The 13,375-nt window shown below is 44.9% G+C and overlaps 1 protein-coding gene across 3 annotated transcripts in view; it reads left to right on the top strand.

The window, feature by feature from the left end:
* WDHD1 (WD repeat and HMG-box DNA binding protein 1) overlaps window positions 1-13,375 on the top strand; it is a 2,322,801-nt gene that overhangs the window by 666,995 nt on the left and 1,642,431 nt on the right. For all 3 annotated transcript variants that reach the window (XM_044074408.1, XM_044074407.1, XM_044074406.1), the window contains exon 6: window positions 7,905-7,955. In XM_044074408.1, the coding sequence (XP_043930343.1) occupies window positions 7,905-7,955 (51 nt within the window). The remainder of the gene's footprint in view (window positions 1-7,904; window positions 7,956-13,375) is intronic.

Here is a 13,375-nt window from a genome sequence, read left to right as displayed (position 1 = left end):
TTTGACCAGGTGTGAGCAGGAAGGAAAGACTCTGTCTGCCGTCGGAGTCTGTTTTTCCACCCTACCAGATCCTACCCCAAGGGGCAAAGGGGAGGAAAGATGTGGTTCTGAAAAGCCCAAGGAGCCTTTCAGGACACACATGGTGAATCCCCCACCAGGGGCAGAAGAGGGGGCAATAATGGAAGACGCCGCCCTCATGGCAGAGGGGTTCTGCAAAACCATGGTGACAGATCACTTCTTTGGGAAGCCCTACCAGCGCTCCTGAAAGCAGGCCCGACTGTCCTACTCTGGAGGCAGTCGGGGGTTGCTTATCCTTGTATCCAGATGCCTGACTCAACATAAACGACAACTGGGTACAAAGTATCATTTCCAGAGGATATTTCATTCCTTTTGCCACACCCTCTCCACTGACAAGAAAAATCCGGGAAGTTAGATAGAGGTCCAATCGTTGCTAACAAAGAGAGTCATCCAAGCAGTCCCAGCAAACCAGATAAGATCCAGAACTTACTCGAGATTCTTTTTAGTTCCAAAAAAGACAGGGGACTGGAGACTATTGGATCTCAGCAGTCTAAACAGATCTGTCAAGAAAGCGAAGTTTTGGATAGTCACGCTTCGGTCAGTACTTCTCTTTTTAGGGAAAGACAATTGAATGTGCTCCATAGATCTACAGGATGCATACTACCATATAAAAATGGCCAGACCAAATAGGGATCATCTGTGTTTTCGGCTGGGAGCCAATCATTACCAGTTTCGGGCCCTGCCATTTGGTCTCACTACAGTACCCAGAGTGTTCACCAAATGCATGACAGTGGTCACGGCTCACCTGAGACATTTAGGATTCCAGGTGTTTCCGTACCTAGACTATTGTCTCATCACCGCTATCACCAGGCATCAACTCATTCAAGCCAGGGACACCACTCTTTCACTCTGCAGTCAGCTGGGCATTAAATAAACTCAGGAAAATCTGTCTTGTCGCCATCGCAACATACTGTTTTTATCGTACCAGAATTGGACACCACCTCGCTCAGACTTCCAGCAGAAAGAGTCTTACTACTCTGTCAGCAGGTGGTCCGCAATATGATATCCAAAAACAAGGCTCCAGCATCAGAAGTACTAAAATTGTTAGGCATGATGGCAGCTGCAGTATTAGCCATACCGCTGGGTCGCATGCACATGCGGATTCGGCAATGGCTGTTGTTCACTCAGTGGTCTTACCAAGAGCTCCCAATGTCTCATCTTATAGTGATCACAAACCAGTGCAAAAAGGATTTTCAGTGGTGATTGACCTCTCCATGTCACGATAGGTCATCCTTTTGTTCTACCCCCACCAGCGGTCACAGTGACCACAGATGCTTCCCTGATAGGGTGGGTGGGGGGGCATTTTCATGGAAGAATGACCCAAGGCACAAGGGTGGGGGGGGCATTTTCATGGAAGAATGACCCAAGGCACATGGACCGATCAGGAGACACATTTGCGTATCAGTGTCCTAGAGATGAGAGCAGTACTTTAGCGTTGCAGTACTTCCAGGACACATTCTTCTTGTGGGTACAGTTGCGATTCAGACAATATGAACCAGGTTCTACCCACTTTGTCGCGAGGCCCTAAGAGTATGGCAGTGGGCTATATCCGCCCAGCACTTTCTGTTAACAATGCACATCCTGGGGAAATCCAACATGATAGCAGACAAGCTGAGCAGAGCAATTTTGTTGCCTCACGAGTGGTCCCTCAAGAAAGAAATAGCGGACAGCATATTCAGCAGGTGGGGCCAGCCTTGTTGCGACCTTTTCGCCAGCCACATGATCATGAAATGCAGAAGCTACTTTGCCCTGATTCCCCCTCCAAGAGAAGCCCCAAGGGACGCTCTCATATACAATTGGCCTCCGTGTCTCCTCTATGCATTCCTACCAATTCAGTTGATACCCAAGGTACTACAGAAAGCAAATGCCCTGTGAAGGACCATCATTCTAATAGCCCCTCATTGGCCTCGTCAGATTTGGTTCCCCTTCCTTCGACTTCATCTTTTGGAAGACCCCCCTGGATACTGGACCCAGTTTCAGATCTTCTGACGCATTCGTCGGAGGACCTTCATCCCTCTGTTCAGTCCCTGAAGCTGACAGCAATAGAACAACTTCACATAAAGAAGTTATGTACTTACCATATGAGATAGATGGTGCTTGGGATGCTACCCATCTTTAAGAATGAACAGCGCGATAGAACAACTTCACATAAAGAAGTTATGTACTTACTATAACATTCTGTGTGAATTGTTCATCTCGCCTTCATTTTTACTTCCCACCCTCCTATCCCCTCCAGGTTTTTTCGAAGACCGAGATGCTAGAGTCTTCCTGGTTGATCAACCCTTCTATAGCTTTCTCTTATGGAGTGATAGAATGACATATGTATTGTATGCAGCAAACAAGATCTGAGGTAACTCTAGGTGCATCATGGGATAGGGACTTGGCCTCGAGCTATCTGAAGACCTCAAGCTTTGTAGTAGGCCTACTCAGAGCCAAGGATGGGCTATGAACCCATCTGTAAGAATGAAGGCGAGATGAACAACTCACATGGAATGTTATGGTAAGTACATAACTTTTTTTCAGCTGTTCTACCTTGCTTGGAACTTTCCACATTTCTGACTTGTGGATGAGCACTTTCACCTGTGACGAAGTAATTTGATTCACTCTGCACACATGTATAACTTAACATTAAATCTTCCATCAGTAATTAGCCTGTTGCCTATTCTGTTCTTTTCTGATGAACATGCATTATTCTGTATTATATTAATGAATCATTACCTCTAATAAATTTAGATTCTTTTGCTCAGCATGCAGTGAGCCATATTTATTTCATATCTGTTACTCTCCAAGCACACTTCAGATTTTAGTTGAATATATCATCTCTGCTCAGGAAGATTGTACTAGCTGCCATCAAACTTGAAGTTTTATATATAAATCAGTGAGTCCCATATTAGATTCAAAGTATCATTTAAAAAAAAAAACTGAAAAAATACAAACATATTCACCATGAATCCAAACAGCAAAACAGACACCAACTGTAACACGGCTAGGAGATTTATTGTAGAAAAACACACAGGTAAGCGCTTTCAGGGATGTACCCCTTCATCAGACAGCTTGCAAAAAAACTCTCACTCCTTATATAGTATTAATCAAACACATGACACCAATTAAAACTTAAAGGGATAAACTTGCATAGAAAATTATTTAAAAATTTCCAAAAAAATTTAAGAAAACATTTTTCGGTACAAGCCTAAAACATATACATTACATCTAATACACATCAATAATATTTGATAGTAAATAACTATATTTGAAAATTACAGTATATAAATTGTGATGCATATAAACAAGAGACTTGTAGATATATAAATAAAGACTAAAAAATATATTGCTGAATGTTATTACGCACCTAATTTTGTATGTGCATACACTTCAAAAATACAAATAAATTAATTAAATCAAATAGGCTAAACTGCCCTGTAATGGCTAAGACATAAAACTGTCAAAACTAGACTTTTAAAATGGAAATTTTTAAATTTTTAAATACTTTTCTATGTAAGTTTATCCCTTTGTTTTAATTGGTGTCGTGTTTGATTAATACTATATAAGGAGTGAGAGTTTTTTTGCATGCTGTCTGATGAAGGGGTACATCCCTGAAAAGCGCTTACCTGTGTGTTTTTCTACAATAAATCTCCTAGTCGTGGTACAGTTGGTGTCTGTTTTGCTGTTTGGATTCAATATATTTCTACACCAGCTGTTTTAAATGTTGACAGAGGATTTGTGCATTTCTATATTCACCATTAAATACATAATAGATAAATTTGAGCTTGAAGAAGAAATTGAGGTGGTTTTAAGTATGAACCTTTTGGGTGAGCTTGTAACCACTGGTTCGACTAGCACTCAAAAAATATTACGTCATTTCGCACTGGGCAAGATTGGCTATGAAGTCTCTAGATAAAATATTCAAAGGTAAGGGCATCAGACTGCAGACAAAGATATAAGACTAGCTCAGACTCTCATTCTCTGTTGTCAGCTACGGTTATGAAAGCTGGAGCATCTGGAAACAAAATCGAAGGAAGATTGACTCATTCGAAATGTGCTGGAGAAAAACCCTGCCCATGCCATGGACAGCAAGACGGACCAATAAAGTCGACCACAGGGGAAATTAAACTGAAAATAACACTTGAAACACAAATAATGAAACTGCATTTGTTGTATTTTTGTCACACATTTCGAAAGGAAAGATCACTGGAAATAGATATTATGATTGGAAAGATTAGGGGACAAGGTGCAGAAATGGATATTATGATTGGAAAGATTGAGGATACAAGGTGCAGAGGAAGACCCCAGTGAGATGGAGCGATACGATGACGGGTTGGACATTGGAGGATCTCATTAGACTAGCACAGAACCGAATCCTTTTTAATTTTTTAGTTTATCAAGTTCAACTGCCAATCATTAGCGGATCAGAGTTCCGCTGTGGCGACCCCTAACCAGGAAAAGCCAAAAGACACAAGTCTATCAAGTTACCAAGACTTGAACTCAAGTTGATGGGGACATAACACAACATCAATATTTAGACTTGATTTAAAAAATATCATTTGATTCTTTGCGGACATCTAGTGTCCATTTTAGAAATTACATTCATACAAAGCTTTGTGTATTGCCAACAAATTCAACAATATTTATTCAACCCTGTTGAAAGTAAAGCATCTAGAGTGATATTTTGTTCTTTCTTGCCATCCATTTTATTATTCATACGTGTAACCAATCTTTCTAAACCTACTGACAAAATCTAACTCCTCTATGCTTAAGGGAACGTTTATTTAATGCATTTCTTTCAGGGCGTTACCTGATATCAATGCAATGCTCCATCATCCTGTTTCAGCATTCTAGTTATCTTCCATACATAAAAACAGAGCGACAGAATATAACCATATATACAACCCATTCACTTACCAGAGTAATCTGTGTATTTTTTGATAATAAACCTACAATAACAGCAATCCCCACAATGGGAAACTACTTTATAATATATCATTTGGTGGTGCTTTTTACACTGGTTGAGAGATTTATAAACTCTTTTTCACTGTTTTTACCTCATTGTCACTTAAGATATCTGAATGCTAACAACATCCATAGACACATTTACATTTTCTCCATTGCTCGTTACTAGCAATAAATCAAACACATTTCTCTTTTGACCATTGTTTATAAGAACAAATTGTTTGTCTAGCCAACTTGTCAACCAGACTTCTACACTTTAATGCAATTTTTTTTATTATTTTTTATTTATTTACTCTTTGTTGTTTGGGGTAGTCCAACAAGGCAAGTGCATTCTTTTCAGGAATGACCAGAGGTAGTGATCATATAGATTAGGGGAAATTTGTCCAAGGCAGTGGAGAACTTTCCTACTCTTTTATAAGTGCTGTGATATCTTTACATCCACCCGAGCTATCACCAGCTCAGGCAGATGGGATCTGTCTAACTTCTTGTTCAAAGGATGACACACTCAGGAGTGCAGTACCCTTTCTTATGCTGCATTGCAGTTGTCAGTACTGGGAAATTAATCCAAGTACTTGTTGTGAAAACCTGTCTTAGCCTCTGTAAAAATCTTTTGCATGTTCATCTGCCTTAACATTATAATTTGTTTCATCTGAGCAAATTCTTCTTAATCTTAAAAACTGTCCCCGGGGATATTTTTTGTGATAAATCTATGGTGACACAAAAGGTACAAACAAAGATGACAGTCTACTCCTGAGGGCTTGTTTCCAGTCCAAACCCAATATTTTCAAAATGAGCTTTTTGAGGTCCTAAAGGCTACTAGAAAATACTTAAAACTGTGCTACTTAGAAAACTTACTGAAAAAATGTTTCCACAAGGGCATAAGAGAGATGATAGTTTCTCCTTCGTATCACTAACTTTTAGGTTTACTTCTGTTTGAGTCTTTAAACTGGGCCATAGAGTATTGTAGTCTCAGGGTTTGTCCTTGTTGGTTTTGCATATTTTGGTGGAAGCAGAATTCTGTCTCGAGTTTAGATGCACAGTTTTTGAAAGTGACTTTAGTTTCGTCACCCAGTGAAGAATCCCACCCTCTGTGGAACTTGCAGTACTAAGATGTCCTCACATCTTTCCATTTGGCTGGTTCAGCAAGTCTGAAGTTTATGCACTGGAAGATACGTTTTTTGACAGTCATTGCTTTTTCAGCTGAGTGAATTTCAGAACTATAGGTTCTTACAGGCAAAGAACCCCACCTGACTTCTGAAAGGGCTTTCTTTGTACAGGAGAAATTCATGTTTACTTCTGAAAATCTTTTTTTCTTTGAGGTCCCTTACACCAGTCCATTCATGTTTTCAGCATGTTGTCTGAGGGCTAAGAATGGAAAAAGTTGCATACTCTAAACTTCACATTTTCATAGCTGTTAGGTGCCATTTTTCCAGAAAGTTCATGAGCATAAAAAAATCTTTATAGCCTTTACTCTTGGTAAAGAGGGTACAGCTCGTCAGAAAGCCAGTTGGCTACTATATTGAAAAGTATGCTACTTTGGGTAGGAGGGGATAGGGTGCAACTGCTTAGGTATCATTCTACTCAATCACCAGGCACTATACTTTGGTCCTTAACTCCAAGAATAAAGCATTGCTAAGGAAGACTGTGCTTTAGGTTGTATTGCCCTTAATCTCTTCTGCCCCTTTATTGAGGTAATTTTGGGTTCTTGCTTGTGATTCTACTCAAATATTCTACTTCTGGTAGAAGACCACTTAAAATATGGTGTGGCGGATGTGAGGACTGGCAGTATCATTTGATGTCTGTGGACTATTTACAGCGTATGCTTTACACCTACCCTCCAAACTGTTAATATCTAAGTTACTTTATGAAATTGTAGATGCAGTATTTGCAAACAAACAAGTTTATCATATGTGTAATATATATATATATATATATATATATATATATATAATTTAAATATATATTTAATGCACTTTCTTGTAAGAGAATTGTACTTTAAACAGAGATCAAGAATTGGGAAGTGAATAGTACTCATGTCTGTGCCCATTATCTTGGGACTACATGAGTTAATCTGATTCTTCTATGCACTACAGAAGAAACTTTCAAAGATTAGCTGAGGACCAGCAAGTGTTCTCTATTTGCTCATAAATTTAGTTCATTTTAGCCACTGTTTTTGATTCAGTACACCTCCACTTCAGGTCACCTCTCATTTTAGCTTCCATATTGTATTTATCATTTGCTTTGTATATATGAATGTGCAATGAACGTATTTGTGTGTGTGTGTGTGTGTGTGTGTGCGCGCGAAAACTGGCCAGCAGACTCTTATTTTCTGTGGTGCCATTATCATCTCCAAGCCTGCATTTTTTATCAGTTGATAATGCCCTTCTGCTATCATATGTCCTTCCTTGAACAGCTTGGTCTATCTTGACTCTTGGAATAATGCAGCCCTTATTCCAATGGTCAGTCATCCCCATTCTTCCTGTGATGGGTGTTTGCTTTCGTCAACCCCCCCACCCCTCCAAAGAACTCTTGCATCCAGCCTGCTATTCAGACTTGGATTATTGGTGGGAGCAGATAGATGCCCTAATCTACTTGAATCTTCTTGGGTCAATTTTTACTCAATTTGAAAGTGAAAAATCTGGATAGGTATTTATCACATCTTTAGTAATAAACATCACAGATAGCTGTATACATGCATGTGCTTAGATGTATATATTTTGTTGGTCCAATGTATTCATATTTTCTCCTTTAGTGTTGGTAAAGTGTGTGTTTTTGGTTGGAATAGTTAATGGACACCAAGTTATTTTTCAAGTATAGGTAACTGTTGAATTACTTTTTAAAAATTTTTCTGTCCTAGTAATGTCTTTGTTTTTGTGAAGGCTTCAGCAAGCTGTGATGGATTTGTCCGTGTGTGGAAGATTGCTGACCAGGTAAGACACTGCTTACTCTGTAATCCTTATTTTTTGTTAAACTGCACATCTTGTGTTAAATGTAATTCAGATGAAACAGTTTTTGGCACCTTTTGATATAAGCAGTATGAATATCTTGAGTACTACAGCATTGTGCTGTAGTACAAATTTTACACAGGTACTCTTGATCATGCCAAGTTAAAAAAAAAAGAAAAGAAGGGAACATTAGGGCTGCAAAGCAGTATTTGATCTGAAGTAGGATATTCATTTGTCTGCAACCTGTGGGTTATGGATCCGATATCGGATCCGAACCGGCATGGTTTTCCAGCTATGGATCCAAGCTCTCAGCTCCTCCCCTCACCCATAATGCCCTGCTCTACCCTCATGACCTCAGATCTCGTTTGCCGCGCTGGTGACTGGATTTGGGTACATAGCTCTCAGCTAAGTGAACTCTTTTTCTTGTAAAAAAACAGAGAATTTTTTGGTTTTTGACTGAATTTGTGTGAAAGTTTAGGTTTCCCTTTATTATAGTGTATTTTGAGTTTATTTTAAGTTAAAGTAAGTAATTTTTATTCCCTCCCTCGCTGTTGTAGTGTGTGTGTAGGCCTGTGTGTCTTTTGTTTTAAGTTACTTTCTGTAACTTTTGCTGGATTATAGATTATGGCTGACCAGCCTAAATCTATATTTTCGAAATACTCGAGTGTGGCCATAAGCTCTCCGCTGATGGCCACACTCGTGTGTTATGTCTTGGGGTTGAACACCTCACATCTGGTTGTTCCATTTGTGCAGGGTTCAACCCCAGGGCACTGAGGAGCGGAGGTCCAAGCTGGTCTTGGCGGGTCTTTTACCGCCAGACTCGGCTCCGCCTCCGCTCCTTCGGGACTCCTGCGGCTGCAGTTGTTCCCCTGTGGCACCCCTCCTGCTCCTGGGACTCAAACTCCCGCTTCTGGAGAGGAGAGGGATGCTGCTAAAGGACGGAGGAGAAGCACCACAAGCGGCGGGCCGAGACCTCTGTTTCGGCCCCGCCAGCCAAGCTGGCTTCTCCCGGCTCCGTTACGGTTAGGTCTCCTCCTTCTCGGCTCCGGTCCCCTGTGTGCTTTTCACGGGTCCTGAGGAGGAGGAGACCCGATCTCCGTCGAGGCTATCGAGGAGGCACTCCAGGCCTACCTCGGTAGCCTCTTCGAGATCTACCCATAGCCTTTCTGATGCTGATCTGGACGGATGATGAGAAGGTTCATCCAGGCCCAGATGCAGATGGGAGTGCTCTTGCCTCCCCTCGGGGAGCTCAACACCCTTTTAAGCCTATTGCTCCTTCTCCGACCCGCTATCCGGGTTCGGAGCAGCTGGAGCCGAGCAGCCGGGCGGGGAAGGTCGGAGCCGATAGTACTTGGTACCGGACCCGACCCTGCCCTCGAGTGCGTCGGACCCGATCTCGGAGCCTGGATCCGAGCCGGATCCGGGGATCAGTGCTCCCGGCGCCGTCTGTGTCGGAGCGCACTGTCCCGGATCCGAGTGCTTGGCGCCGGCTCGATCCACTCTTCGGATCCGAGGGGAGCCGATTGTCGGATCCTTTGGTGGTCGGCTCCCTTCGGCCTTTGATGTAGTGGAGAGGGCTCTGTTGAGGTCTCCGGACCCCGGCACTTGCCCGGCTCCATCCCGCTCCCTCTGCACTGGGCCAGGCTTCCACCATCCGGCCCCTGGGACAGCCCGTTTCTGTGCCCCAAGTTGCTCCTCTGGAGCAAATTGCTGCTGCGAGGACTCCTCTGACAGCCCCCAGAGGAGGCCCTCGCAAGCATACGTCAAAAGGAGGCACATTGACTCCCCGAGTCTCTCACTGAAGACACGGACTTGGAGGAAGGGGAAGGCTCCCCACGGTCACCCCCCGAGGATGTCTCCTTTGGAGACATCATGGAAATACTCCGTATAAGGGGGTGGTCTGCCCCAAGTCTTCCTCGGACGAGTCCGTGTTCTTGGAGGCATTTGAAGCGGGCCCGTCTACCTCTTGGGTGTCCCCCTGCCGACCCCTGGTGGACCTTATTACCACCAGGGCGTGGAAGGAACCGGACACCGTGGAGCCAATTCCCAAAAGACCGGATAGGATCCTTAGCCCGCCATCCGACCGGACCCATTGGAGTAAGGGGCCTCCTGTAGATGCCATGTTGATGGCGGCCACAAAGAGGGAACTGGCTCAAGAGAGTCCCTCAGTCCACCCACCGAGCAAGGAGTCTCGGATGATGGACCGCTTGGGGAAGCGGATGTTCAGTTCGGCGACCTTCTCGGTAAGGGCGCTGAACTATTTGGCACACGTTATTCGGATGCAGCGAGATCTTATTAAGGAATCGCTGCATCCCCTGAGTCCATTTCGGAGGAGGACAGAGTTCTGCACTCCACCAAAATGGCCACTCTTAGGTCAGTTACAAATACTTCTATCGGCTACTCTCCCATGCAACGGAGGCGCCGCTAGAGCTGCGGGACAGGACTGGTCACTAGGCGTCAGGCCTGGCTCCGTCGATTTTTCTGAGCCCTTCAAAGCGTTTGCGACGCCCTTTGATGGTTCTGCTCTGTTTGGCAAGACCGTTCGAGGCGTTGACCCAGGCGAGAAGGACGGGAAGACGCTGTCTGCCGTCGAATCCGCTTCTCTGCACCCCAGAGGCCCTATTCTAGGAACCAAAAGGGTCAGAAGAAGATGTGGTTCGAAGTCGCAGCAGTCCCAGCCTGCTCCGGTCAACCAGTCCTTCCGTGGCAGAGGAGGACAGGGAGGACGCCGCCCTAGAGGCAGAGGGGCTCCCAGAAACTTCGGGTCCAGGAACCTTTCTCTGAACGGCCGCGCAGCAACCCTGAGGGTTGCCCGACTGCTCTACTCTGGAGGCAGTCGGGGACGTTCGGGGCACCTAGCGGCATGGGAGGCCATAACATCGGACCGCTGGGTTCTCCAAATCATATCCAGGGATATTGCATTCCTTTCCTTCACCTTCCAAAGATGAAGTCCCTCCCAGGCGTACCACCCGGCCCACGGGAGGCCGCTTTGGCAGAAATTGGCCATCGGCTAAAGAAAAGAGCCATCCAGCCCGTTCCCCAGACCAGATCGGATCAGGGTTCTACTCCAGATTCTTTTAGTGCCAAAAAGGCGGGGAACTAAGACCAATCCTAGACCTCTCTCTCTTGAATCTGGCAGTCCCCAAAGAAAAATTCGAATGGTCACTCTGCAATCTATTCTCCCCTTCTGGGAGAAAATCACTGGATGTGCTTGATAGATCTCAAGGACGCGTACTACCACATCCTGATGGACAGGCGCTCAGGAGGTTTCTCCGCTTCGGCTGGGAGCCAGTCACTACCAGTTCGGGTCCTTCCCTTTGGTCTCACCACAGCCCCAGGGTGTTCACCAAAGTACTAGCAGTGGTAGCGGCCCACCTGAGGCTTCAGGGGTGCAGGTCTTTCCCTACCTGGACGACTGGCTTCTTACCGCCCCAACAAGGCATCTACTTCTCTTGGCGAGACTCCTTTCTCCATCTTGCTCCATTTCTGGGCATCACAATAAATACAAAGAAGTCCAACCTGGCCCACACAGCTCTTAGATTTCATAGGGGCCAGACTAGACACAAGGAGTTCTGAGCCTTCCTCACTGCGGACAGAGTTCTAAATCTGCAGCTCCAGGTGCGGGCCATTCTCCATTCAAGTTCTGTTCCAGCGGAGTTGGTCCTGAGGGCTCTAGGGTCCATGGCTTGGCTATAGCACTTCTTCCTCTTGCCAGGCTCAATATCGCATTCTTCAGTGGACGCTCTTAGTACAGTGGTCATACCTTGCTCTCCCCATGCATCATCCCATAGCGATCAGCAAGGCTTGCAAGCGGTCCCTCTTGTGGTGGCTCCACTCCCGGATCTCCACGAAGGTCGCCCATTTTGTGCTTCTCCCCTCTCGCCACGGTGACCACGGACGCCTCCGCCTCGGGTGGGGGCACTGCGGGCGGACAGTCCAAGGCACGTGGAGCGATTCAGAGACCTTTCTGCATATCAATGTTCTAGAGATGAGAGCAGTGCTCTTAGCGTTGCTAGCACTTCAGGACTTTCTTCCCTTGGGAACAATTGCAATTCAATCGGACAACATGTCTGTTGTCTGGTACATCAACAAGCAAGGGGAACAAGGTCTTACCCTCTTTGTCGAGAGGCCATGAGAGTTTGGGAATGGGCAATCTCCACCAATCGCTTTCTCATAGCAACGCATTTCGGTCGGTCCAACATCCTAGCGGACAAGCTCAGTCGCACCATTCTGTCCCCTTACGAGTGGTCTCTCAATTGTCAAGTAGCGGAACGCATATTCGCACGGTGGGGAACCCCTTCATGCGATCTTTTTGCTTCTCCCTCAAACACCAAGTGCGACAGTTTTTTCGCTCTAATACCTCCTCCTGGAGGTACCCCAAGAGACGCTCTGGTGCATGCTTGGCCACCCGGTCTTCTGTATGCCTATCCACCCTTGCCTCTGATGCTGCAAGTCCTTCAGAAAGCCTCTCGGGTGGGTTGCAGAATGATTCTCATTGCTCCATTCTGGCCTCGACAGATCTGGTTCCCCTTCCTAAGGTCTCACTCGGTGAATCCTCCTTGGATTCTAGATCCCATCCCGGATCTGATATCCCATCCATCCTGCATTCCTCCTCCGAACCTGGACAACCTGAAGCTGACCGCTTGGCTGCTCCAGTTCCACTCTTGATAAGGACTCGGTATTTCTTCACGGTAAAGGCTATTTTGGTGGCGGCTCATAAACCATCCACTAGAAAGGTTTACGAAGCAAATGGAAACGTTTCTCTGTGTGGGCGGAGCGGCAAGGCCTGAATCCCTTCACGGTTCCTCTCCCTGTAGTGCTTGACTTTCTAACCTCTCTCTTTAATGATGGTGCCAGCAGTTCCACAGTCAAAGTTCAACTGGCGGCAATTTCTCACTATCACATTGGTCAAGAGTCTATTCCTCTTATGTCAGCCAAATTGTGTAAAACATTTCTTAAAGGTACTTTTCTTCTCAGGCCCCCTATAAAACAAGCAGTTCCTCCTTGGGACCTTTCTTTGGTACTACAGGCCTTGACCGCTCCCCCTTTCGAGCCCGCGGCTCTGTGGATCTCAAATTCTTGTCCTACAAGACAGCCTTTTTGGTAGCCATTACATCTGCCAAGAGAGTTTCTGAACTTCAAGCTTTATCAGCTAAACCTCCTTACTTGGTATTTCATCCGGACCGTGTCTCCCTCAGGACCAACCCGTCCTTCCTTCCTAAAATCGCTTCTGAAGCAAACATCAATCAATCCATTAACCTCCTGTTTTCTTCCCTAAATATGAAAACAAAGGTGAATATAAGCTACATTCACTAGATGTTCACAGGCAACTTAGATTTTATCTCAACAGGACAGCTGGTCATAGGCAATCCGACCAGCTGTTTATTTCCTTTGCAAAATTCAAT

This window comes from Protopterus annectens, chromosome 6.part0 (assembly GCF_019279795.1).
Source record: "Protopterus annectens isolate FY-2018-M chromosome 6.part0, PAN1.0, whole genome shotgun sequence".
Lineage (NCBI taxonomy): Eukaryota > Metazoa > Chordata > Ceratodontiformes > Protopteridae > Protopterus > Protopterus annectens.
Note: the sequence above shows the minus strand (reverse complement) of the source record. Positions and strands in the feature narration are given on the sequence as shown.